The 27,044-nt window shown below is 35.6% G+C and overlaps 1 protein-coding gene across 1 annotated transcript; it reads right to left on the bottom strand.

Moving 5' to 3' along the window:
* Positions 1–26,373, bottom strand: spz4 (Spaetzle domain-containing protein 4). Its single transcript, XM_017613403.1, has 4 exons — positions 26,323–26,373; positions 1,269–3,088; positions 619–1,166; positions 1–299 (listed from the first exon to the last, which is right to left on the bottom strand). The coding sequence occupies exons 1-3, from the start codon at positions 26,371–26,373 to the stop codon at positions 632–634; spliced, it is 2,406 nt and encodes an 801-aa protein (XP_017468892.1). The 3' UTR covers positions 1–299; positions 619–631.
* Positions 26,374–27,044: the final 671 nt, after the last annotated feature.

The raw sequence follows: 27,044 nt of genomic DNA, 5'->3' as shown, positions 1-27,044 counted from the left end.
GCAGTGATAGATTTTCTTCTGGCTTACACATGAAGCAGTTACAAATTTTCTGCTGGGTTAACGCAAACCCGAGAGCTAAGATGTTTACACATTAAAAAGTAAGAAAACATTAAGACTTGCCCACTACTACATATGTATGTACATAGTTATAAAACTCACTGCCGAGTTTGAATCTATGGAAGGACGTTACAATTTTAACACCAGGACTTCTGTATTCCCCGAAAAAAGGCTCACTTAGCCAGTTAAGTTGCGGAATCAGCGGAGCTTTGTGGCCCATTATAAACTAAGCACCTTTATAACTTCAAAAGGCACAAATTTTGCCTCTAGAATAATGACCTTTTCTAATTTGAAGATAATTGTATACTACTTATTATAAATTTCTACAGAAACAAAATGTTGTTATTGAACTGGTAGCCTTGCTACTTTCTTTCGCGCATCTTTCTAATCTCTCTAAAGTGTATTCGTAATCGCAAAGCCTCTGTACTTTTAACTGAGCACGCTTCACTTTATATGCAAATCTCTTCAGCATAGCGCCAGTTTACGATTTCAAATGCAAAAGAAAGAAGGAAGGTACCTTATCTCATCACTTCCCCCAATCACTTACTCCACTTGCTTCACTCTCATCATATTCTTAACCTTCGTAAATATCAAATTCCTCTTTAGGTCGATACCAGTCTTCAGTAGCATGTTCGTAGATCGCCTGTCGTACTAGTTGCTCCGCCACATCTATAGGATGCCGCGATCGCTGCTCCTCTGCCGATTCCACAAACTCTTCGTCACTCACCGTGCCATCATCATCGAAATCCGTTTCTTCCACTACCGTCTCAAAATCATCCATACGCTCGGAACGAGGGCTACGTGATGTGGCACGAAACTCCATTGGCATGCCATAGCATTTGCAAATGCAACAAGAGGGGAAACGGAACCAATCGGAGAAAATGCCACGACATTCGTTGTGCGGATCGTAGGCGAGTAAACGATGTAGGCGATATTGCTGTTCGCAGCGGCAACCGTCGCGACAGTACATCTGACGATTTTCCTGCGTGCACTTCTCCCAATGCACATACTGCTCGAAAGGATAGACATTGAGCAGGGCGAGCACTTCGCCGCGGGTATTGTTGGCCCAAAATGGTGCAACCACCTCCTCCTTAACGGGACAGGCGTTGCTGGAAAGTGAAAAAAAGGCAGAAAGGAATCAAGTTATGATTGTAAAGCTAAAGTTTGTTTAATTTCCTTGCTAATGCAATCTCTTATTCTCTATCACTTACATGCCACGCATATTGGGACCGGGCTTAACTTCCTGCTTAAGCGCATCTTGATATAACTGGCCGTCGCGCAGCACCGGTTTTGTAGACGCAGCAGCAGCAGCAGCAGCCGCGGACGGTGTTGTCTGTGGCGGCGCCGATTGTGGTCTTTGAATTTTCTCCCCAGCAATCTCTTCAACATGAGCTTGCTCCTCCTTCGCGTCAGTGGTTGTTGCAGTGCTTGACGCTATTGTAGGTTTAGCTGCCGCAGATAACTCTGCCTGTGTTGAGGTGAATTTCGTAGCGGCTGTTGTGGGCACAACCGCTTGCTCGCTCAACACTGTAATGGGCGGGAAAACGGCTTTATTCTCATCAAAAGCGTGCTGTTGGTTGCTAAGGTGTGCTGCTAACGCCGCGAATGGGTCTGTGGCCACTGCAGTTGCAGCTGTTGGAGCTGTCGGCGCGTTCATGTCTGCGCTAGTTGCGCCGCCGCCGCCGTTTGATAGCGTTGTCCCATTATCGGCGTCTGTTGTGATGTCTGCATCATCAGCGACGGCTGTGGTCGATTGTTGAGCTGATGTACTGCTGTCTAGCTTGGGAGCAAGCGTTGTGGCGCTTTGAGTACGTTCACTTTCGTTGGCCGGTTTTGATTTTAATGTTGCACTTTCTTTTCCATCGCCCGCAACAAATATTGGCTGTAGTCCATTCACTTGTTGCAATTTGAGATTATGCGTTGGCTGTTGTTGTGCAGGCCGTTGTTGTTCTGTATTGTATGCTGGATTTTGTTGTAGAGGTGTGGGTGCGACGGGCGCTGGTGAGTCGGGCGCTTCATTGAGTGCAGATCCCAATGCAGTTGTGGGCGTGCTAACCACCTTGAGTGTTGTGGAGATGGTTGCAGACTCGGAATTATTTCTATGTTCAGTTAGTGGCTTTTGCAGCTGCCCGAGCTTAGGCGATTCAATTATTTGTATATTGTCACCCATGTGCAGCGTCATGGCCGGTGAGGTGGGTATCTCGTAAACGCTATTCGAGGCGAGATTACCATCGTCTTCGGGTATTTCGAGTATGGTTTCTTCATGCAGCACCGTTTCACTAGTGGCGCCAGTGTTTTCCCCCAACAATTTCGGTTCCTCCGTAGTCGTTGTCGTGGTGGTGATCTTAGTTGTGCGTCGCCGTAGAGAGGAATGTGTTGGTCTATTACGATTAACATAGACATTAATGCGCCGTCTATGCCCGCCTCCATTGAAGCTCATATTTGTTCTTCGTCTATGCGTACTACCACCAGCAGGTCTCAGAGGCTGCTCCTCATCCATCTTGGCTTCCACCTTTTCACTAGGCCCCTGGATGTTCCCTTCTTTCCCCACTTCCGGTATTGCCGTCGTCGTTGTAGAAACCGGCCGAAAATGTGGTTCTAATAGCACATCTTTGTTTTTATTACCCGCATATTCTTCTCCTTCCGCATGCATATACTTGGCCGCACGCGCTCTATGCGGCTCTTTCGAATAACGTTCTGCAGCATCTTCAACATCATCTACATCGATCTCATTGTACAGTATCTCATCGCGCAGCACCGAAATATGTCGCATATCGCCATACATGCGTTTCATGAGACCATGATTTTCGTGTACGAATCGACGTACTGCATGCCATGGATATGCAGAGCCGGGTAGATGACAGTAGGCTTGCCGCGTTAGGTCGCAAGGTATGGCAGCGAGTATTTGCGCTCGTCCACGACGTGAAAGTTTCGGCGTGTGCACGGTGCATGAGTTTGCGGAATCGAAACCAAAACCGTCAATTGGCCGACTGATTGTGGTGATGAGTAGCAAAAGGAAGAGAAAATTTTTCTGAAAATGAAATGAAATGAATTGTTAATGCTGACGGAAATGAGTATATGGTGGAGCATCCTACTGTCAAAGTTCCCACGTTCAGGCTTAAGGAAATTTAAACATGACGGTTAAGTTTAGTCAAAGAAATTTGTAAGCAATAAATGAGTTGAGATGGAGGTAGAAATCGATTCACAACATCTAACCTTGCCTAAACCTAACCTAATCTAGCCTAAACTTTCTTCATTTAGTATCGAGCCAACCTTGGATTGGGAAATTTATAAAACTGCGCAAGTGACATCTATACAAACGAGATCTAGAAAGCTAAGAAGTATTCTTGGCAAGTCTTCTGCAACAGCGTAGATGTATGTAATGAATTCTCCCATTAAGACACATTCTTGCGGGGATTCCGCTTCTCTTGGAATATTTAAGCTTAAGCTTCCACTTGATGCCCATTTTCCATGCAACCTAGACTCAGAAGAAGCCTCCGATATGGGAACGGTGAATTGTATTATTTGACTACATTCTAAATATTATTTATTAAGCATAAAACTGGAGAATTTCGGGACTATTTCGGGTCTTTGGGATTAATCCTCGATTTTCGGCACTATTTCAGCATAATGGAGACTTCTTCGGGGGCAACTTCGGGAGCATCGGGATGTTCAGGACTACTTTGGAATTTCCGGGAGTATTTCGGGATTGTCGGAACTACTGCGGGAATTTAAGAATTTTCGGGATTTTCGGAACTAGTTTAGGATTTTAGGAACTGTTTCGAGATTTCCGGAACTATTTAGGGACTTCGGACCATAGCGTCTACTTATAGATTTTCGGGGTTTCTAGGACTATTATTCGGTTTTTATGCCCATTTTGGGATTTGCGAGATCTGGATTTTGGAAATATTTCGGGTCTTTGGGACTACTTCTCGATTTTCGGCATTATTTCGGAATTTTCAGAAATAAAAATTATCTGTGAATTACTCTTTTGTGCTAAGATGAGGTGAGTTAAAGTGAGGTGAGTTCAAATCAGACGAGGTGAACTGATTTGAGGCTGCATAAGTTGAGGTCAGTATACCGTACGGTGTTAATAATAAAGTATTTAGTTTGTAAATAGTTAGCCAGAAGGTGGCGCTCTTGCATTGCTGTAACGACCTGTTGGGGTAGTTGGATAGGAAAGGCTGCTGGTTGATTGTCTGTGGGGATGACCCTGCAGTTTTGGTAAGGTTTATGTTTCTGTATACCTTTTGTGATCTGATTCAAAGGTACTTGAGCTTAGTGATTACTAAGTCTGCGTAAGGCGGACTTTGCTATGTTCACTTGGAAGTAAATACATAAGGTACGCCATGCGACTCTTCCCTCAATTAAGGGCATTTGCTTGCGCTTTCTAATAGAGACAATATTGGCAAGCTACACGTCAGCAACGATAACATTGAAAAATAGTGAAGAAGACATCAGCGACTCTTTATTTCTGCAGCGTGTTAATAGATAATAAATTTGGTCCTTCTACTAAGATTCCTGACGCAACAAAAGCATAGCCTATAAGGTTATATGTAGTCTTCGTTGGGTAGAGAGGTTATAATGGGTCGCGCTTATTATAATCTGCAATACGGACCACGCCACGTTCTAGTTTTCAACGTCTTGCTTAAGGTAGCGCCCGTCAAAATCGTTGGTAAAGTCGTGACAGAAAGGGCGGCAGAGAGGTGCTAGTCGATCTGGATTGGGACACTTTTCTTAGAGGTTTCGAGATTATCCTGGATAACGCGGATTACTGCATATAGACTGGAGCCAATCAGTGTAAGGCTGGATCTAATCAGTTTTTTTTCTACTCAAATACTCTTAAAGAATGACTGTACTGGAGGAAGAAGTTGGAAGGAAGCTTGACGGAAGGATATTTTGAAAAAGAACCCGCCTGTTAGCTGAGCGGTGCATTCGAAACTACTAGTAAAGAAACGTCTGACTTCTGTTTGAGTTGCCTCTGATGTTTCCTAGTTAAACTTATGTATATATGTAGGTACCAGAGCACAGGGATTTTGCCGCAAACTGCGTGCCGGTTAAGTTCGCTTGGAAGGGTATTTTCGAGTCGATCTCGTTGAAAAAAGAGAATAGGAGTATCTTTGACAACATATGGACTACTCTTGCACAGATGGACCTCTTGTCAACTATGTGGGTGCTCTGTGAAAACCACTTTATGTATCTGTGGCTGCATTATTTCCTGGGAAAAGGTGGTCGCAACTGTAAATTTTGCTGGCAATTTTGAAAAGACTTTGCCTGTTGGAAATGTCCACTGTGAGATAAAATATCAATTCCCAACTGTTCAGAGTATGCTGTGGTGAAATCATCTCAACATTTACGGTAAATCCAATATATCGTATTTTTTAGGCTGTAAAAATAGCGTATCCAGCGGGATAGGGGGATAAGATATACAAAAATGGAGAACACCATTTCTAAGATATTGATTAGTTTTATATGACTGCACCACTAACTAAATTTTTGCTAAATTTTCGAAAAAAATGTAGTCAATATGTCGGAAACTAGAGGATATATCTAAAAACTGATAACACCAATCGAAGACCTTATTTCGAAATATATAACCACATCTAGAACTAAAAATCGTCAAAATGGCGCTTACGACAATCTTTTACCCAGGCGACGACATATCTATATACATACATAGATATAATGGCATTGCACTGAAGCTCATGAAAAACGAAATGAATAATAAAAGAAAAAGATGCCAAATGAAAAGAGAAATGCGTCAATCAACCGAGCAACTAACAACAAACAATACCAACCGATCAACCGATCAAGCATGTCCAAGCCGCTGCAATCAGCTCACTATCGCCGGCTGCGCGTAGCTACGGCGGTCTCCGGCACCGTCACAAGCACCACAAACACCAACTCAGCTGTGCTGCTGGGCTGCTGTTTGCGCCGCATGACTGGGTGGGCAGACATTAGCCGACATTATCAGACAGACAGGTACATAGTACAACTCGTACTGCACGTAGTTGTCTGCGCCAAGAGCAGGCTGGTTTCACTTGTGCTTAAGTGAAATGTGAAAAAATTGAAGAATGAAAGAAAAAATAAAAATAAAAAAAAATCAACAGAATCTTGGGAAAACGGTGTATGCCATTAACATTATTGGTGTTCTTTTTTTCTAGCTTTTACTTTGTCTGCGCCCATATTGCGTTTTTTTTTTGTCTTCTATTTATGTACTATGTAAGCGCATACACCGCTTCTTTGGCGGCAAAATGACGGTAAAAGTTGTAATTATGGCTGTATGCGGTGGGCTGTATGTGTATGCTGCAACTGATGCAATTTGTTGCTTTTGTAGTAAAAGTTGTGAGAAGGTGATCAAATAGATGCGCATAATGAGAAGATAAATATGTGAAATATCGCTTTGAAGTATGCTCAATATATATATTCCATTATTCCTATGAAAAGAAGTTATTTTCTGGTAATTCAAATCGAAACGGGCCCTAAGTTCAGTTACGTAAGGTGGGCATCCTTTAAAGGGTTCACTAATAATCGAAACCGTCCTGTTCCCGAATATATACAAATATTTTATACAGAGTCACTCCTGATGTATCGAACGAATAGCTTTGCTTTGGATATGTATGCTCATCACTTATTTATTTTTCCAAAACGCTATTCACATTCCGATGTGGTTACGTTGCTTTTTTAATCATGAAAATAGTAATTAAGCCTTAACAACATTTTTATTAGCGTATTTATAACACCAAAAATCCAAAAAAAAATTTAATTTTTGATTTCCAAATAAATTAATCAAAACATTATTTATGGTAAATGGTTATTTATGGTCTCACTTTTCCTTTTCATATCGACACTATTCACAGCTCTCGCCACAATAAATTTCAACCGAACATGCATATTTAATGCTTGTAAGTATGCCGATTTACATACAAATATGTATGTTTGGTATTACTGCGCATGCGCTGCATACTTGCATGCCATTGCCCTCTAAAGGTAGTGAAAGCTTTTCAAAAGTGCACGGTTGGTAAAATGACTGATTGAGTGGCGGATTTACGATTCACCCGCAACAATATTTCAAACGAGTGCGCAGTGAAAGTGTTGAAATAAAAGTTATAGGCTAGGATTCTTTGCTATTAGGATTTTAAAACATAAGTATATATTTGCATTTTTAATTGTCATTTGTATAAAGTCGTCAGAAATTCCAGAAATTGCACGTTTTATATGGGGTGAAGACAGTACCTCTGGCAGTTAGTCGATGGCTCGAAGTATTCACCGAGGTAGTTTCTTGTCTAGGTTCTAAGTACTGACTTTGAATACTTAGAGGATGCCGGAAGATTATTTAAAACCAATAAAAGATTGTTTAAATCTATTCTAGCTAATCAGTAATCAGTTTTTCCTACAAAGGATTTAGATAACTTTAGCAGTACTCGCTTATACCATTTACTGAACTAGTCAGCCTTCGCAGTAAATAAAGAAGCCCTACATTTTAGCCTCTCTTAGATTGAATTTGATTGATGTTTTGATACCCAAATTACCGTATTTCATTTAATTTATCAAAATAACTGAGTTTAAATTTTCAAAGATGTGGCAATTTAACTCAAAAATATTTCCAGCAGTTATCTTTCTTAAACCTCTTAAATTTAATATCTATATTGTAATATATCATGTTGTTTACCAATTAAATTGCGCTAAACTTTTTAACATGTGGCAACCCTCCTTTAAAATATTTTCGACTGTAAGCCTTCTTAAAACTCTTTAGTTTGATACCTACATAGCACTATTTCATTTACTTTATCAATGTAACTGAGTTAAAATTTTGAAATTAGTGGCAACCCTTCTCAAAAATATTTCCAACAGTTATCTTTCTTAAACCTCTTTAATTTGATACCCATGTTGTAATATTTCATTTATTTTATCGACGTACTTTAGTTAAATTTTCAAACAGGTGGCAACCCTCTTCAAATATATTTTCGGCTGTAAGCCTTCTTAAAACTCTTTAGTTTGACACCCACATGGCAATATTTCATTTATTTATTTATCAATTTGACTGAGTTAAAATTTTCAAATAGGTGGCAACCCTCATCAAAAATATTTACTGCAGTTATCTTTCTTACACTTCTTTAATTTGATACCCATATTGTAATAATTTATTTATTTTATCAATATAATTGGGTTTAAAAATTTTCAAATAGGTGGCAACCCTCATCAAAAATATTTACTGCAGTTATCTTTCTTACACTTCTTTAATTTGATACCCATATTGTAATAATTTATTTATTTTATCAATATAATTGGGTTTAAAAATTTTCAAATAGGTGGCAACCCTCATCAAAAATATTTACTGCAGTTATCTTTCTTACACTTCTTTAATTTGATACCCATATTGTAATAATTTATTTATTTTATCAATATAATTGGGTTTAAAAATTTTCAAATAAGTGGCAACCCTCCAATTTTTTGCGATATCATTGGTCCTGGTATTATACCGCACAATACCAAAAAGAATTATTCAAATCGGTTCAGATGTTCTCGAGTTTTGACGACCGTGACATACGAACACAACATTTTTATATATATAGATTTTTAAATTCATATTGTACTCATTTTTCTCAACTTCGGTGTAAAAAAATGCATAGCTCAAATTATTGTAGAGTGCACCCCATAATACTATACTTAAATATTGCACAATACTCAGAGCTACCATTGTGATTTGATTAAATTTTTTTGAGATGGCATATTTTCAAAAACTATTTTTTTTTATCAAGAAATTTGTATGAGAAAAAATTTTCAAGAAAAAAGCTATACAAATATTTATTTTCATAGAAAATTTTGATGTGTATATGTGTGATTTTTTTTCAAATTTTTTCCTTGCCCCGTTCTCGAGATATTTGGAAAGCTATTAAATCGAATTGTTTTTGTTTTTGTGCTGTAAAATTTATAAAAATGTATTAATCAAGCTCAAATTTCATATTTATTTATTATTTATGTTTATGCATCAACCCTAAAAATTTGAAACAAATCAAACAAACGAAGTGTGAACCTCGTCCGTTTTGGTATGGAACACACCATATACATGTGGGCTATTGTAACGCAGGAATTTATAATAATCATATATACCAGAATATTCCAAGAAATAATCGCGCTACATAAGTCGGCAAGTGCATGCCTGTAAAAATTTACAAGTAAATGTGTAATTTGCTGACTTAAAAAAGCATTTCAAAAGTACTCTCGTAATGCCTTAAATAATTCCTTGCAAATTTTCCATTTATTCTCAACAGCACATAATTAATGCTACATGCATATATAACCTCCTAAGCCAACACAAACACCGAATCATCAGCTTATAAAAGCGCATAATTCGTAGCATAACTCTTATTTGCATGCGATGCATAAGCAAATTTAATTTATATACTCGTACATATGTAAGTTAGGGTGGTGCAAAAATACATACGGACTAAAAAATTTTGAAGTGTAAAGCACATACCCCTAGGATTTTTATAAATAGAAAAAAAGAATATTATTTAAAAAAATATTTAGAACTGCCTCAAAGCCCATGAAGTTTTCCACGTTTTTTTATAAGACGAAAAACACTTCTTTAGAAAAATCCCAGGAGGTAAGAGATTAACATTTTGAATTTGTTTTGGGCCACCCTAATGTGAAAATTTTCACTGTTGCGTCCTCTGGTGGAAGTTTTGAGAAAAAGATAAGTGCAGGAATAGATTCCTCATACCAAAAACCCCTTATAGCATGTTTTTTTTTACAAAATTTAAGCACTTCTTTAAGACACTGCAGCAAAATGCTAAGAAACATATTTTCAAAATTTGGCAAGCTCCAATTTTTTTTTAGACCCATGGTTTATTCGTTATACTCAGTGTTGCCAGAACTTTTTGGATGAACCGGCTAAATTGGCAAATAAAACCGGCTAAAAACCGCTAAAATGTTTCAACTAAATTTCACATGTTTTATTTAAATAAAGCGCGAGTAAAAAGAAGTTACAAATTCGAGCCGGAAAAAATTTTTCCAGCAAGAATTTGCAATTAGGAAAAAGATATGACATGGTTGGCTTTTTTTGTCGACGATAATTTAAATAAACAAGTTCGTTAAATTTAAAAATTTCCAAACTGGAGCGATTTTAAAATGAAAAATGTAAGTTAATACTTGTTTACTTAATTAATTTAGTCAATTCCAATGATTTGAAAGGTACTCGGCAAAAAAACTATCTATTACTATTACTATCTGATATTTTGAGTGATAATTCTCGCTGGATTTTCGACAAACAATCCTATTATCTTCCCTACAAGGCCTTTTCAGACTGACCGATTCTCAATACACTCAAATAGAAACCAATACACATAAAAAACGCTGTAAAAATGTCCCTTCAATTTTAAGGCAGTAAAACAACGACCTTAAGTTAACATCAACCGAGGCCATATGTTGACAAGGGATGCAAAATCACAGTTACACAAAAGAACTGGTCAGATTTTTCAGAAATCCCTTCAATTCTGATGTAAAATATGATGCCAAAAGACTGCAGATCTCCCATTTAGATGACCGGTCATATGACCGGGAGATGTCTCGTAGGATTCCCAGGGAGTTTTGCTTTACATAGAAATTTGTGCTCTTTTATTTTCATTTTGACTCACTTCAGTGTTGGTTCCTTTAATTCAAATTGGCATTCGGTTTTTTGGAATTTAAATAAGTTCTCAGCAAAAACGTTTGTTTAAAAAAATACATATGTGTACATAGTGCTTGAAAATATCTATTTTTCCATTACCTTAAACCTTTGGGAGTGGGCAAAAATTATGTTTTTTAATTTAGGCAGAATTGAATATGCGCTATCTGGGAAGACAATATCTACATGTAATATTTATTCTGTTTGTTGGCACTATATCCAAACACAAACGCATCTTAAGTGTCTTAACAGTGAAACAATTTCTTATTTTCTAAGTTTGCGAATAAAACTTCACACTTAAAATTAAGACATTTATAACAAACATTTTATGAAGAAAATCCCTTCTTCGTTTAAAATAAAAATAAGCGAAATCGGCCCAATTTCATACAATCCTGCCTGACATGAAAATTTTCTCCACGATAAGGCTAGCAGCCATTTCTAACAGATTTTGGGTCGCTTAGTCAAAAATGGAAACATATATACATATTTGAAATTTAAGAAAACAAGGCAAATAGCAAAATCGGCTAAAAACGGCTAATTTTTTTCTGCAAAACGGCTAACAAATCGGCTGCCGGCTAAATCGAAATTTCTCCGGCTGTTTGCTGTCGCAACCGGCTAAATCTAGCTGGAAAATGACTAAAATGGCAACACTGGTCATACTTACTTAGAATTACACGTAGAATCCTGTTGTGCTATACGCGCATAGCCGAAAAAATCTCCCATTCAAATTGACCCGTCCTAATGTTGGTACATATGTATATGTACATAATTTTATGCATATAGCAAAATGCGTGTAAAAGCCCTCATAAACGGCTAAATGCCACTTCATTCCAATTGCTAGTAAAAGTGTTAGGTAATATGCGTTGTTCCGCTTAAATTAAGCTTTTTATTTATGCTTGTTTATACGGGGTGATGGGCTTGTTTGTGTAATAGCACTGTCGCAATTATGCTAATCGCGTTTTATTTTCCGACTTGACTTATGTTGATTATAATTTTATTATATGCAAATGGAAAGTGTATACTTGTCTGTCTGCTCAATTCACCTGTTAGCTTATGTTTTATGATTCGATTTGGTTTTTTATTCGATTTTTGATTTATATTGTTATAGTAGTGAATTGTGTTTGCCTGTATGTTTGTAGACATTTGTACTAGTACAACAAGAAAAGAAACCATCAAACAGTCAACGAAATGGAATGCTGGTAATATTTGTATGGACGATTGTAAAAATGTCAAAAGTAGGAGTTTTCTTTAAGCTTCCTGAAAATATGTTTGGAGTGTACCGCTATATTTTTTTTTGCCTGATCCCAAAGCTTAAATGAAAATCGCAGTATGGGAAGTGCTTAGTTTATTAGTTCATCTTACATTCCATTTACCCAGAAGTGATCTTCCGATTCCAGGAAAAAGTGGCCAGCAAAAAGGCGGTAAAGTAGTTCTTCAGATCTCGTTGTTAATACTTTCGGCATGAAGGATTTATCTCTCTGTTATCTTCCTATATTTTCCAGTAATGTCGCGCTTCCTTCTTCACCCAGAAATAACAATGGCGGTAATATCTGTTGCTTCATTTCCCCTTTATTTCATTTTGTTGCGGTAACCAAATGAGGTAAGCCAGTTCCCTGGACGTGATGAGTTAATAAAAACTGAAGGTAGTCACACACCAACTTAATGGATACCTCGTATGCTTCCATTTTCTATGTATGTACTTTCTTACTTTTAAATAAAAGTTAATTAGGTCTGAATTTTTGCAAATTTCGGACGCCATATATAATTTCGCAATTTGAAGTTTCAAAAGCTAGTTTGAAATTTGTAATGAGCGAACTTAAGAGCCTCTGAATGCCCAATTTTATGAAAATTCAGTAATTTCCGCTACTCTTATTGGCGCGAGTATGCGCGGATTTTCTTTTCGTAGATCCTTAAAGGGACCTTTTAGTTAGTTTTTGGTAAAGGAATGAGCATCCTACTCGGCCTTACAAATTAGTTATACCTTTTTGGAGAAAATATTTCTTGAAAGATAAGCCGCGTTATTAAGGTGCTGATAATTTAGCAACCAAGCGTTAATATGTATATTTCATATGAAATCATTATTTTTCATATTTTAGAAGCAACACCAAACCAGCAATTACTGTTATAATTGAAAGTTTCCATTAAAAAAATGGTTAAGAAAGCTATCAACTCATAACTGTTAGAACGTGCCACGATCGAATTCGTTAAATAAAATGGATTCAACAGCTTGCTTAGCAGATATTATTAAAAATACTAATCAGTTTTGAGTTGGACATTTCTGAATAGCTTTACTCCGGTTACTATATCACAGTTTTAGAATATGCCTTTTTCGCGTAAAACATGGATTTTCCGACCACTGTGCGACGCCGTGGTAAGTCATCACCATACTAAATGTGGCGGCTTAGGTCGTTCAGGTGTCCCAGTTGATTCAGCTTTGTAGGAAAAATAACCTTGATGTTATATTTATGTATGTGGAGTCAAACGTCGGAAACCAACGGAACGGTGCGGATCTTATTGTTTTTTAAACAGGTGGCAACCCTTTTAAAACTCTAAGTAAAAAAAGATCCCTCTCCGGTCTATACAGAGTATATTAGAGAAAATCTCGTCAAAATCCGTTCAGTAGTTTTCGAGATTACCGCGTACAAAGAATCTCGACTTTCCTTTATACTATGTATAGATGGGTAACAATGAAAAGGCTTTATTTCCAAACTAAATGTAAGAAGTTTAAAAAATAAAACACGAAATTTGTTTGTTAAAATAAAATTATTTAATAAGCTAAATGAATTATTACAATGTGGGCACCACCAATTCAAATGGGGTTGAAAATGCCTAATTTACAATCTAAGAGTGTTGCCACCTGTTAAAAAAATCAAATTCAACTTGAATTGAGGGAATGAAGCAATTAAATTACATATGTATCAATGGAAGAATGTCAGATGGAAGAGGTCGTAGTTGGAAAATATAATGAAGAGGGTAGCCACCTGTTCGAAAAACCGCATTTTATTAAATTCTTTCAATAAAATGGTTTTAAAAACCTTTCTTACTAAACTAATTAAAGGAATTAGGTAGTTGAAATATTTATTACAATTTGGTTGTCAGACGAAGTATTTGAAAATATTTCGAACTAGGTTAAAAATGAAAAATGTGAGAATTGTCAATAGGTTGAGTTTCAAGGAGTTAGCAAATCGGGTGAGGGCAAACTAGTTTCATTATATATAAGTTATGACTCTAGTGAACTATTCCTTTAACTTACATAAAATGGCTGCCTGTTTAAATATAAGATTACTATAAAAGCAGTTAAGATAACAGAATTTTACTTGACAAATGTAATTTGCTATGGCTTTGGATTAATCTTGGGGCTCTAGAGGAAAACACAAGCAGACGTGTACATATGTATTTGTTTGAATGCAAGTAGGTATGTACATATGTTGGTTGAGTACAGTGTCAGGTATTTGTCAGTCAACAAAATTCACATTTTTTAATTAATAACAACTGTTTCTTTCCCATGCAACAGATACATATACATACTAAATATGTTTGTCTAAATGTATGCACGTATTTTTACTTGTTCCAGTAAATGGGTCGGTCACTGTTAAAATAGCGAAAAACAAACTCAGAAACAACTACTGTTGACTTCTTCGTTTTGCAACAATGTGCGCCTTAATGAACCGCGGTAGTAAAAGCATTGTACGATAGTTGTAGAAGCATAGTAAAATTCTTTTGAAATTGTAATAGAATAATATTTAGTTGCAAACGTAGAAAAGTTTTTAGTTAAATAACCGTTTTGACAAAAGATACATACATAACTGCGTCCTAGTACAAGTGCCACCTCGTGGTGTCGCCATATCAGCGAAATTCACTGCTGAAACTCTTTTTCTTCCTAGTTGTAGGGATGAATGGATCAGATGGGTAGCACGCTTCATAAAACCTAATCGCTCATTCGGTGCTACTTCCATCCACACAATGGACATAGCGCAGCATGCCTATCGTAAGGGGAGATCGGTCGATAGCGCTCTTCTCGAAGTGGTCGCTACTGCTGAAAGGTCACTTGAATACGGGGAATATACCCAAGAAAACTTCTTAGATGTTGAGAGCGCTTTCAACAACGTCGAAACGGGAGCTATTAGTAAGGCTCTGGAGGTGCACGGAATCCATTTGTATATAGTGGCATGGATCGACTCGATGCCGAAAGGCAGACTAATCAACGTAGCTTTAGGCACAGAGTCCATGCTTAGAAGAACCACAAGAGGAACTCCGCAGAGAGCGGTCTTATTCCCCTACTGTGGCTCTTGGTGTTAAATTAACTGTAAAAAACTTTAAAGTTAGGAAAACGAAGGCAGGTAGCGAGCTGATGACTTGATTATACTAATTTTCGGCAAACTCTTGCCCACAATTAGTGAGCTGATAGAAGCCTCACAGTTTCCAGCTGGGCCAAAGAAAACTAACTAAACCGATGGCTCAAGGATGGAAAAGGGAGTCGACTAGGGTCTATAATTCAAGGACCTGCAGTGCCTTTTCTGGCGGAGATCGAAATATTTGTGCATCGCTGGCTTCACAGAGTGTCGTCGAATCCTCACTATCTTGCGTGCCTGGATATAGCAATATGGAAGGGAATGGAATTTATGGTAGCGGAAAGCTAAAGCTATGTACCCATCGTGACAACTGTGAGATTTCAATATCCTTATGGTCGAGCCTAAATAAGAGTCGTACTGAAGAATTACAAACGCTAAACAAATCTGCAGTAAGAGCGCCATCGATGGCGTATACCAACCAGCTTCCCCTACACTTTGAATGTTATTGCCCTACCCTAATATGCTCCATGCCTCCTGGCTGCAAAACACAGTCAAAGTTAGCATTGCCAGATATCAAGCAGTGCCTTTATCGCTGGCTGGCTTGAAATTATTTTACTCACCTGTCTGATAGCAAAAATTTGTCATCTAAAATTTAGTTTGGAAAATATGTAATTTTAAATTTTAACAGGCTAATAAATTTAAAACATATTGGTGCAACCGGGCATATGAATACTTAACTCATCTGAAAATATTTTTTTTTGTTAATTTAAGATTAATTTTTCCTACACCTAAGTATGTGAATATGTACATATTTCCCACAACTCTCACCTTCCTTGAATAAGTTACTTGTAAAGCCATTTTTTTATCTTCGATTCAATTTACAATTTATGCTTTCCTCCGCATTACCAATGAGGCATATAATTTAACTGTAAATCACTTGCAATTTACGTGCGCACATACCTTAACGTGTAATTATAAACGAAATAATTATTTACTTGGGATTACAGCTTTGCGCTCTCTTTGTCAGTGAAAAAGGGAAAGTATGAAAAACTTGTTAGAGTTTGTGGTTTTCTAGTTTTCTTCTTGTTACAAAAAGTTGTATGTAAATTGAATTCGATTTGAACACTTTAATCTACCTGGAACACTAAAGTAATGGTGAAATAGGTTTTGAAAGTGGGAAGTAATGCTTTTTTCTTTAAATAGTAAAAAAAAGCAGTGGCTGTGTTGTTCAAAAGTGACATTTGAATAGGTTAAAATGCTTCAGAGTCCTGTGATGGTTACTTGACCTTTAATTTTGCACTGTTGTGAGCTTGCGAAAATGCGCTGTACGAAAGAAAACAATCCCGCGAAAGGAGTCCGACTTCTTTTATTCAAAAAGGGTCTAGGAACTTTTACTGACCGCCAAAAACAGCAATTGAAACTATTAGCCAGCCGAAAAATGTTTTGTTCTTCTGTAGGAGGAGATGGTTTGACGCCCTTTCGTTTCCTCTTAGCTTAAAAGATTCCTTACGAAGAAAGTTATTTATTTAGTTGTAATCATTGATAGTAAACTTTTATGAAAGTCTCACGTTGAACGAAATACGTCCAAAGCATTAACAGCGATCTGGCAATATAAATAAGTGTTTCGTAAAACATGGGATCTGTCACCAAGAGTGATCAGAATTTCGATCAATATCAAAGGTGAATTTTCAATGCCACAGGATTATCTATATATATAATACGCGAAGGGATTTTTTGTTCAGTAGCTCGTTTCTGTAACTCTTCTCCACCGATTATTTCTCTACGTCATTCTCTACTACTTATTAGCAGTAGAAAACTGGGTGGCGAATTCATATCTCAATTCGCCTTGGTAGAGAATTGTTACAGAAACGAGCTACAGGTCATCAGATCTGCACCGTTCGTTCGATTTTCAAAAATGAGATGCCAAATAAAAGGGGTGCAGATGTGCAATAAGGTTTTACTTTTTTGAAAAGAGTTGCCACCTGTTAAGAAATTAAGCTCAAATTATTTAATAAGTTAAATCAATTGTTACAATATGGGTACCAACCAAAATGGGGTTGAAAATGATTTAAGAGGGTTGCCACATATTTAAAAAATCTAATTCAATTCAAGGTATCAATATATAGGTTTCAGACAAAAGAGGTTTAAGAAGGTAGTAGTTTGGAAATATTTTGAAGGGGGTTGCCACCTACTGCTGGAGTCGAATTAAATTACTTTATATCCAAGTTATATGAAATATTTTTAAATGAATGTCAAATTAAAGTGTTTTAAAAAATCTTTAGCTTGACAATTTAGAATATATTTGATGTGTATTTATGAGGGCTCGCCCCAGTTTAAAAGGTTAAATAAAAATTATTTAATAAGTTGAGTGAATTGTTAAAAGATGGTTATCAAGGGAAACGGGTTTAAAATCCTTTATTTCTGAACTATATTTAGGAGGGTTGCCACGTGTTAAAAAAAAATCAACTTAGTTCATCAGTTACTGGAAATATTTACAACCATATGATATTTACAAATTTTTTTTTAAATTATTTTAATTATTTTTAATGTCGTATTATGTTTAATTATACATAAGTTACATGATATTTTAAAACATGGGCATCAAACGTACGAATTTTGAGAAATATTTAAATTGAAAATTTCGAATTTTTTTACGGTTGAAAAAATTAAAATCAAATTATTTAATAAGTTTAATGGATTGTCAAAAGATGGTTATCAACCGAAATGGGCTTGAAAATAAATCATTTTTGTACTGTATTTAGGAGAAATGCCATGTGATCTAATTCAACTTAATTCATCAGTTATGTATCACAATGCCGGACGATAAAAAGATTTTAGTTTGAAAATACTTTTAAAGGAGTTGCCACCTGCTTGAAAAGTCGAATTTGTTTTACTTATACACAAGCTAAATGGAGTATCGCAATATTAGTGTGAAACGAACAAGTTTTAAGAAAACATTAGGCTGATTACATTTTTAATTAAGATTGCCACCTAGTTCCGACAAAAAATGTTATAAGGTGAGACTGCATGTAAAATGGCTATCGTAGGCCCTGGTATACTATATATTTATTTGGGACTGCATGTATTAGTTTGAGTTTTAAACGGAAGCAAGTTCTATTGTATTATCGCTATCATAAGATCCGCTGTCGAGGTGCCTTTCAGGTCATGTTCCTCCTGATAAAGTCGTTACAGGGTGGGAAGTCTGCTGAACGCTTCACAATTGCACATTCTTCATTGATGCACAACCTGCTTTGGTCAAAATGTGCTATGCAAAAATTTCGCAAGTATCAAGTAGCTATTCTCCGCGTTAACGTTCAGTCCTTTATGGTCTGCGTCGCCAGAAAGCTGAGGCTCATCACAAAATTGCCGCTGACGATGACTGAAGCAGTTAGCGTAGCTGATTTTCCTTCTACATACTTTCATCAGTAGAGTTTGTTAACCAAGAGCATCCATACGATAAAGCTTTTGCTGGTGTTGTATCCCTAGAATAGCGCCGAGATCTTTCTATAGCCTAAAATTTTGCTTATTCAACTCCCTAGAACGGAGTGAGCCCATGCGAGTTGATGCGAACTATTAAAGCATACTTTGAGACTCGGTTATCAAGTATACCTAAAGGTAGTTCATCCTTTTGTCTGAGCTCCCGAAAATAGGAACAATAAAGCTAAGCAGTAGCTTGCCTGGGCGTGGTCTGTAATGGTTGTACGAGTATTAATATATTTCTCAAGCAAATGCCAATAGATATCCAGTTGGAACTGCTATAGAAAAACACTAGGAAAGCTTAGAGAGTAGAATCGGATTAGTCTGTATGAGGTAAAACTGCGAGTTAATTAGTGTGTAAATACCACTTATAGTCCTCGGACTCATAACTTACAGCTATAATTAAAGGTTCAGTGAACCTTTTCATGGCGAGACCTGATAAATATAACTAGAGGCTCGTCTAAGAACGACGGATATTATGACGGATATATGAATTTGTTTGTTATTAGAAAACAAAACTATTGATTTTTAATACTTTAACTTTCAACAATAGCAAAAAAGAAAGAAATACGATTTTTAAATTCAATATCATAATATGATATACTTACTTACTTGGCTGAGCAGAATAGCTTGTATATAGCTTTTTCTGTCGACAAAGTTTCGACAAACTTAACAATACTGTTATCGATATACATATAACGGTACTTTTTATCGTTGTATGTATGCATATCGGCGCTGTTATTGCCATTTATTGTTATTATCATAGATATATATCGAAATTGTTATCGATATGAAATTAATGTCAGAGATTTATCAGTATTATAAACACACTAAAACATTATCGATATTTTTATATATAGCATTTATCGAAATTTTTTTAGATATTTTTTTTATAGTTTCTATCTATATATTTATCGAAATCAGTTCGTGTCTATTATTGAAACGGGCTTCCGTATTTGCATTGATATAAATATTTACCGATATCCTCTTAGTGGAATACAATTCCCTTTATTTTATTTTTTTTAATACTTCTTTTTTCACTTTAAATGGCTTTATTTTATTTTTTTGCTCAAAAGCGAATAATTATACTCCCAAGTATACATACATATGTACGCACACACATTTAAGTACATACATACATACTAACATACATAGTTGCATTGCTTTCCCAAACGGCTCATCTGTTCAACTCTTCTTCGTCATTCCGTAATCACCATCACTTCAATTACCAATCAATCGTAACAATGTTGCTAAATGAATTATTTATATACAAATAAGGTGCCGTATAGTAAGCAGTAAAGTGAAGAAACTTCAAACGAAACAAGCGAACATATGTATGTATGTATGTAGTATGTATGCAACTGGCAACTTGTTTGTTACATTTAACCAAATTTAGTAATTCAAGCAATGAACAGATGGTGAAATTTTTTCTATCCATATTCCAACCCAGAAGCGGAGTTCTGAGCAAAAACTTGTAGGCTGTAGTTGTTGTTGTTGTTGGTGCTGTTTGTGTGGGAAAAGAAAGAAGCGAAGTTATTATTAGATATGTTTGCAGGTTGTTGCTTATTGAACTCTTTTGAAATTGTTGATCTAATGATATACGTTAATGATCGTTTTGGTTGGTTAAGTATAAGCCGCAGGTAGTAATTAAGTGGCAGTTAAGTGGCATCTATGTATCTATGTATTACTTAAGTGAAATCAGTTGTAAAATGTGTGTGTTGTATGTAGAGGAGAATGCTTACATATTTACCAACGTATGTTTTAATTTTTTGAACTTTTAAAGTAGCACAATAACTTTGAAGTTAATCCATTAGTTAGTTGAAAGAAAGTTAACGTAATTAAATGATTTTGCACTTGCATGCATATGAACACATACATATATAAAATTGCGGAAAAACATATCAAGTGATCGATGGTGACCAGCTTGCAAAGTATTTGCAGATTTTTTTTTGTGTCTGCCAGATATTTTTAAATAAAAGTAATATAATAACATAATCGAGTCTCAGCAGCTAACTACGAGCTCTTCGTTTTTCAAGGGGCTATGTACCTTAATGGTTAGTGCAACAACTCCACCAAATTTCAACAAAATCCGTTATCCTTTACTTGCTGTGCTTTGTTTCATGTGTAGCCCATTTTTACTTCAAATGACTTATGACACAAACCTGCGAATATTAAACGACTTACAATTTTGCCCATGTTTGTATGAATGTACATATATGATGCTTTATAATTTCTTACTACAGCTGCAACAGAACATGGCAGTATAGTCATTAAAAAGCCAATGGATTTTCGGTATGTACTTCAACTTGCGATGGTCACGTTTATATGCGAACGCTATTTTCAGGCTGCACTGATGTGATTGTTAATATATACTCTGACATCGATTCTAGCGCATGCATCGGGATATTTATCACTAAAGTTGGGTAGTTGAAAGTATTTTAGGCCTGTAAGCTTCATTGTTTATCATAAAAAGACTTGAGCGGCTGATTCACTGGTATATAAGGGCAGATACCACATAGTATATATAGCACAGCTCGCCTACCACAAGGGTAGTTTGGTCAACAACGCTCTCCATGAAATGGTCAAGATAGGGCATAGTTGGCTTCTAGAAGCTTGGGCGAACTTTTAAAAATATCAAGACAGAGGCAATTAGTAGAGTTCTGATGATATAAAGCATCCATAAGTTTATAGTGGCATGTATCTCAACGCAAGTGTAGCCCCAGACTAAGTCCTTGCTCTGGTGCACGATAATTGATTCCCTACTTGCCAACCTGAATGACTCTAATATCAACCCCCTTTCTCCTTTTCTCGGCCAGTTTTTTTTTTAAACAGACAATGCAAAGAATACTGAATATCGCTGACACTTAGAGCAGTCTGAGGCCATTCACACAAACCTCACCAAAACTAGCGTGGCGCATTCCAATAGAAGGAGATAGTTGAACGGCCTTGCTTCAGCTTCCCTTAAAATGTATACATAGTATACATATGTAGATGGCTCAAAGATCGAGGGTTGGGTTGTTGGAGGTGTATGTATACTCTGAACACCCGGGGGAGATTCTCTAATTTCGTCTTCAAGACCAATGTAGCGTTTTCAGGCGAAATTGATGGAAATCGACAGGGCCACAAAACTGGTAAAGTGTGATATGATATCCCAAGCTGATATCTACATACATCCTCATTCACATCCAGGCGGCAATCAAATCCCTTATGAAACAGTCGACAATCTCCATGGCAGCCATGAACTAGAAGGTTGAGACATTTCGTTCAAAGGTGATACAGGTTCCGGAAGATATTGCGACATTGAGGAAAATTGCAAGGCCGATGAACTGGCACGATTTGGCACCAAACTCACTATTGAGGATATAAATGATAAAATAGGAGTATCCTTATAATCTTGCAAGCTACTTATTTACGAGAGGCTTAACAAAATAGCGAACGACAGATGGCATGACGAAATCACAAAAAAAAAACTGCCAGGAAATTGTGGCCGGTGCTAAAGAAGTATAACGCTACCTAAAGGTGAAAAGGTTCCAAGTCCATTAGTTTTCAAAATTTTGTTTTTGATGAAGAATGGCAGGTAATACGAAACTACATCGAGTTTTCGCCTCTGCTGAACAATTTCAAAAATGGACTTGGCCGCTTTTCACACTTAGGTGACGAAAATATCTATTATAGTAGAAAACCGCCTAATTGGCAAGCATTCCTATCGACTAGTCGTACGATTACATGACTTCTGTAGTAGTTGTCAAGATGTCAAAGAGGAGGGAGCGATTCTAAATCTGTTGCGCCAGTGCCCTGCTTTATCCAGACGAAGACTCTCTACTCTGGGTATACAATTATTCGATAGCTTGGAGGAAATCAGGAATTTTCTAAAATTCCTGCGAAGTCCAAATTTGATGACTGCTCACTTTTCGTCTTCCGAAACTTACTGTGACTAGCGTACATTACAACCCCATTCGCCCTTTCTGCTTAAAAAGGGGTTAGACAGCAGAATACATTTGCTGTGGGTGCTGGGTTTTGTAGAAAAATTAAAAAAGAAGGAAAAGTTCAGCGCCTTCATCTTGGTCGGCAGGCTGTATCGGAGATACAACAACATACTTCGTACTTTCGTTGTTTGCACAAAATTGACGACTACTACTGTCGCTTCAACCATGAAAGTAGAGGTTACGAATATTAAAAACAAAATGGAAATAACTGCCACTGCACAATGGTTCAAAACTGGCATTTACTCTTCAGTGACACGGGATTTTTATACATTAAGATAAAGCACGTTGCGTGGAGCATAGACAAACTTACGAGTGAAAAAAATTTCTCAAGTTCAAAACTATCCTAAATATCTTTTAAGTTGGAACCAACAATACACAACCACAAAATTTCATTGAAATAAATTAAGCGTTTTCGGAGATTAGCGTAAACGAACACAGTGACACAGGATTTTTATATATTAAGATGTTTACTAAAATTAAATTTTTTTGGAGTATGCAGTTTTATAGGTCATTCATTTTTAGTTTAATAAAGTGCAAGTTGCAAGTTGATATGATAACAAACGCTTTTATTTCCCATTTAGCATGCAAATGTGCTTCAAATGTTGTAAAAAAATTATAAAAAATCAACGTGAATCATACTAAAATAGAGTGATTTATAAACCTGCATACCCAAAAATCTAAAATTCTAAAAAATATATATATTTTGGTGAACGTTTTTTTATAACATTTAAAATTTTTTCTGTGAAATTTGTTTGCTAGCTCTCAACTAGTTTTTATTATGTAACTAGAACAGGAGAATCGATTCTCTTCAAAATTGCTACTTTTTCTGCCTTTGCATTAAAAAATTAATATAATCAAAAAATAATAATACAATTCAAAAATCTGACTCAACTAGTCTGTTCCAAATTTTATAGGCTTTAATTAAAAAAAAAAATTTATCGCACGCTAAATGCCAGTTTTGAAGTACTGTGTAATAGCTGTCTCAGTTGTCAAAATTTAATTTCACTAACAGACCAAATTTTAAGGTATATATTGCCAAAATTTCCGCTCAAATTTTGCTTTTGCTTTCCTTCAACTGAAAACATTCACTTACTTTGCACAAAGGAAAAAAAAAAACCAGAGTAAAAAAATATAATAGTTGCACTAACTTAGTTGCTTGATTTTGAGTTTGTTGTCTAAAAAATCAATTCAGCAAATAAAGGGCAAATAAAAAATTAAAAAAGATGAAAAATAGAAAAAAATATATGTCAAACCCAAATCCAATGACATTTTAACGGCTGAAGCGCGCCAAATAATGTGACTTACATTATCTACTAAGCTTCGTATTGCTCAACAAATACGAATATGTATGTACATTAGGGCGGGCGATTTGTATGGGAGATTTTTCGACTATGCGCGCATAGCACAGAAGGTTTCCATGTGTAATCCTAAGAAAATTTGCCGAAGAAAGAATAGGTCTGAAATCAATTTGTAGTTTGCCAAATTGCAAAAGAAGGTTTCTTCCCATTTTGCTGTAGGGTCGTAAAGAAGTGATTAAATTTTGTATAAAAAGGGGTTTTTTGAGTTCTGCCCTTATCTTTTTCTTAAAACATCCACTAGATGACGCAACATCGAAAATTTTCACATTTATTTCGAAACCTATTTTCGAAATTTGGCAAACACCAAATGAATTTTAGACCCATGGTTTCTTCGGCAAATTTGCTTAGAATTACACGTGGAATTCTCCTATGCCATACGCACATAGTAAAAAAAAATTGGCCCGCCCTAATGTACATAATAACCAATTGTATAATTACATACCGATATGCGTACACATGTGTGAATGTATGTATGTACTTAAATATGTACATATGTATCCATGCGCATACGTGCTTATATGCGCCCGCATATAAAAAAATTAGACTCTCCTTTACGCACTCATTTGCCCACATCTGCGCACTTCTCCCTTATCAGCGTACAAACATACGTGTTATGAATGCGTTTTAGTTATTGGCCTCTACGGCTTTATTTTGTTGTAACATTCTTTATTCTTTTTTTTGTGTGTGCGTAAACAATTCACTTTGGTGTTCACATTCGCTTTGCTAAAGAAAGTGAAATTTTTATCTATATGCATACATACTACATACATGTGTTTTTACAAGTATAAACAAAAAAGAAAAGTATGTGAACGATAAAAGGAGCGTTTGCCAGAAAAAAAGAAAAAGAAAAATTGGAAATGAGAAAGGTGCGCGAACAAAAATTATAAAAAAAAAAAAATTAAAAATGGAAGTGATTGCGTTAATATGCAAATCACATGTAATTGGTGCTGTTGCCTTATTTTTTATTTTTTTTTTTTTGGACTTTCAATTGCCATTGCATGCACGTGATTAATTGCAATATATAACTATAGGACGTAGGATTTTTTTCGATGGCAGACACCTTGTGTTTTGTAATTAAGAGCTGATTAACAGATTGGATAAACTTATATAAATATGTATCTATGTACATGGAGATCGAAGTACAGATACCTTAGGTAAACAAATTTTATAAAGACCCAAGATACTTATTTCAAAGCTGAGAGAAATATGAAAAGCATATAATGAGCTCATTCCAATTAGAGGTGGCAGCGATTAACCATTTGACTAAATTAATCGTTAAGTTTTGTGTTTTATTAAGCGATTATTAATCGATTAATTGTAAAATAATCGTAAAAATATTTTCAAGAAATATGAACTCCGTAGTTGTCTAAAATTGCGAATATAAATATATATAAATATATTGAGGATCCAGTCGAATCAACTTTTGGTGTAAAACAATGGATGTTGCTAAGATTAATGAAATATTTTTGAGAATTGGGATATTTATATAAAAACATCTTTGCGCTAAAAACCGGAGCGGTTTGGGTATAAGTCAAAAATTACTCTTATATACAGCGGCGAAAATATAAATAGGGAAGAGGCCGTTGAGCATAATGGGGCTAATTTTCTTTCGACTATTTAATGTTTCTTATTTTTTTAAGAAAGTGTAGCTCATGTAAGTCAAAAATTCTAGCCTTGTAAAAAATTAGAAAAAATTCGAAAAGTTCCATTAAAATTATAAGCTTTTTAATTAGATTTCTTAGAAACATTCTGAGTATGAAGTTTTTTAGCATATTTTAAGTATGCAGAACTTGCCTTTGATAAGTGGGAATTTTTTTTTGGTGAAGGTTGCTCATTTTCTCGATACAAAAAATTGGAATTGGAATTTATGGAAAAAAATGCGCGAACAAAAAATTTCCAAAAATTAACGGTAAGTCCTGGTTACTTCAATCCTGCACTTTATTCTAATATTGGCAAAACTGCATACCCAAAAAAAAGCCTAAAAAAATCGGATTAAAATATTTGAAATTTTCATGAACATTTGTTGAAATACGACGAATTTTTATAAATGCTCTACAAGGTTTGAAATTTTGATTTACGTGATTTTTGTAGAGAAGAAGCCATATTTTCATAAACAAAAAAAAAAAATAAAAATGTTCCCCATTTATATTATCGCCACCGTTTATACCCCCTACATGGAAGGAATAAATCACCTGAAGTAAACTTTGTCTTTATATTGAAAATCTATTCGCTGATTTTATTCCATTTCATCTCGCTGCATGTTTTGTTTATTAAAACAACTGCAGTTCAGCTTGAATAACCCCACACCTCAATTTCATCTCACTACATTGCAGTAACAAAAGACTTAAGCTGCGAACTCGCTTTCAAAGGCATGCAGCAATGTAATATTCTCTACTTCACGCAGCGTGGGAACTTTGTTGAATATCGCAAATTTACAAAAAGAAAATCTACGAAAAACGAAAACACTTTATTTATCTACTTACAATTAACGTTTTTGATATTTTAAAACGTTTATCCATATTTATGTATTCCATTGTGTTTTCTGATTGTTGCCGTTTTGTTGATCGTTGTTCCGGTAATTGTTTAATGATTGCCGCTTAATTTGTATTGTTTTGTATTGTTATTTTATTATTTATTTATTTTCATTTTTGTAACAATAAGTTTATTATCATACACTACACTTTTTTGTGGATTTTCATGAATATTCTGCAGCTGCATGCAGCCCGAATTTCATTATTCCAAGTCATTTATGTTTAATCAAACTGATGAGTTGGATAAACTATAATTATTTAATGAAAAAAAAATCATTTAATTATGTGTATATTAGAAAAAATGTAACACAAGCTTTTATAAAAGTTTACATATGCTAAATTTTAGCTCTTTTGAAAAATAATAATTGCATCTTCAAGTTGGTTAATATAAGTTTAGTTTAATTTTTGTGCTACAGCCCTTTGTTTTGGCTATAATTTTTTGAAAGTTTTCACTTATTGTTACCAGGATTTTTTTCACCGTACCGATATCTTGTAATTAGTTTATACATTTGTTAAATTGTAAATCACTTCTCTCTGTGGCTTCGTGCCTCGATTTGGAGCTATGCTTCTAGAACATAAGCGTAAGGTGATGGGTCAGCTTCAACGCAAAATAAACATAGATGACGTAAGCAGTAAAAACTGGATGCTAATGTGAAGAACTTGGTATTAAATGG

This window comes from Rhagoletis zephyria, unplaced genomic scaffold (assembly GCF_001687245.7).
Source record: "Rhagoletis zephyria isolate East Lansing unplaced genomic scaffold, Rhagoletis_zephyria_1.1 Rzeph_scaffold_00655, whole genome shotgun sequence".
Lineage (NCBI taxonomy): Eukaryota > Metazoa > Arthropoda > Insecta > Diptera > Tephritidae > Rhagoletis > Rhagoletis zephyria.
The sequence above is the reverse complement of the archived record's forward strand: the minus strand, read 5'-3'. Positions and strand labels throughout refer to the sequence as shown.

Bases quoted from the DNA above. Each gene is read 5' to 3' on its own strand.
- spz4 (XM_017613403.1), bottom strand. From the start codon at position 26,373: ATGGAATACATAAATATGGATAAACGTTTTAAAATATCAAAAACGTTA. The intron at 3,089-26,322 runs GTAAGTAGATAA...TTTCATTTTCAG, and splicing joins AAATATCAAAAACGTTAATT to AAAAATTTTCTCTTCCTTTT. The intron at 1,167-1,268 runs GTAAGTGATAGA...TTCACTTTCCAG, and splicing joins GGTCCCAATATGCGTGGCAT to CAACGCCTGTCCCGTTAAGG.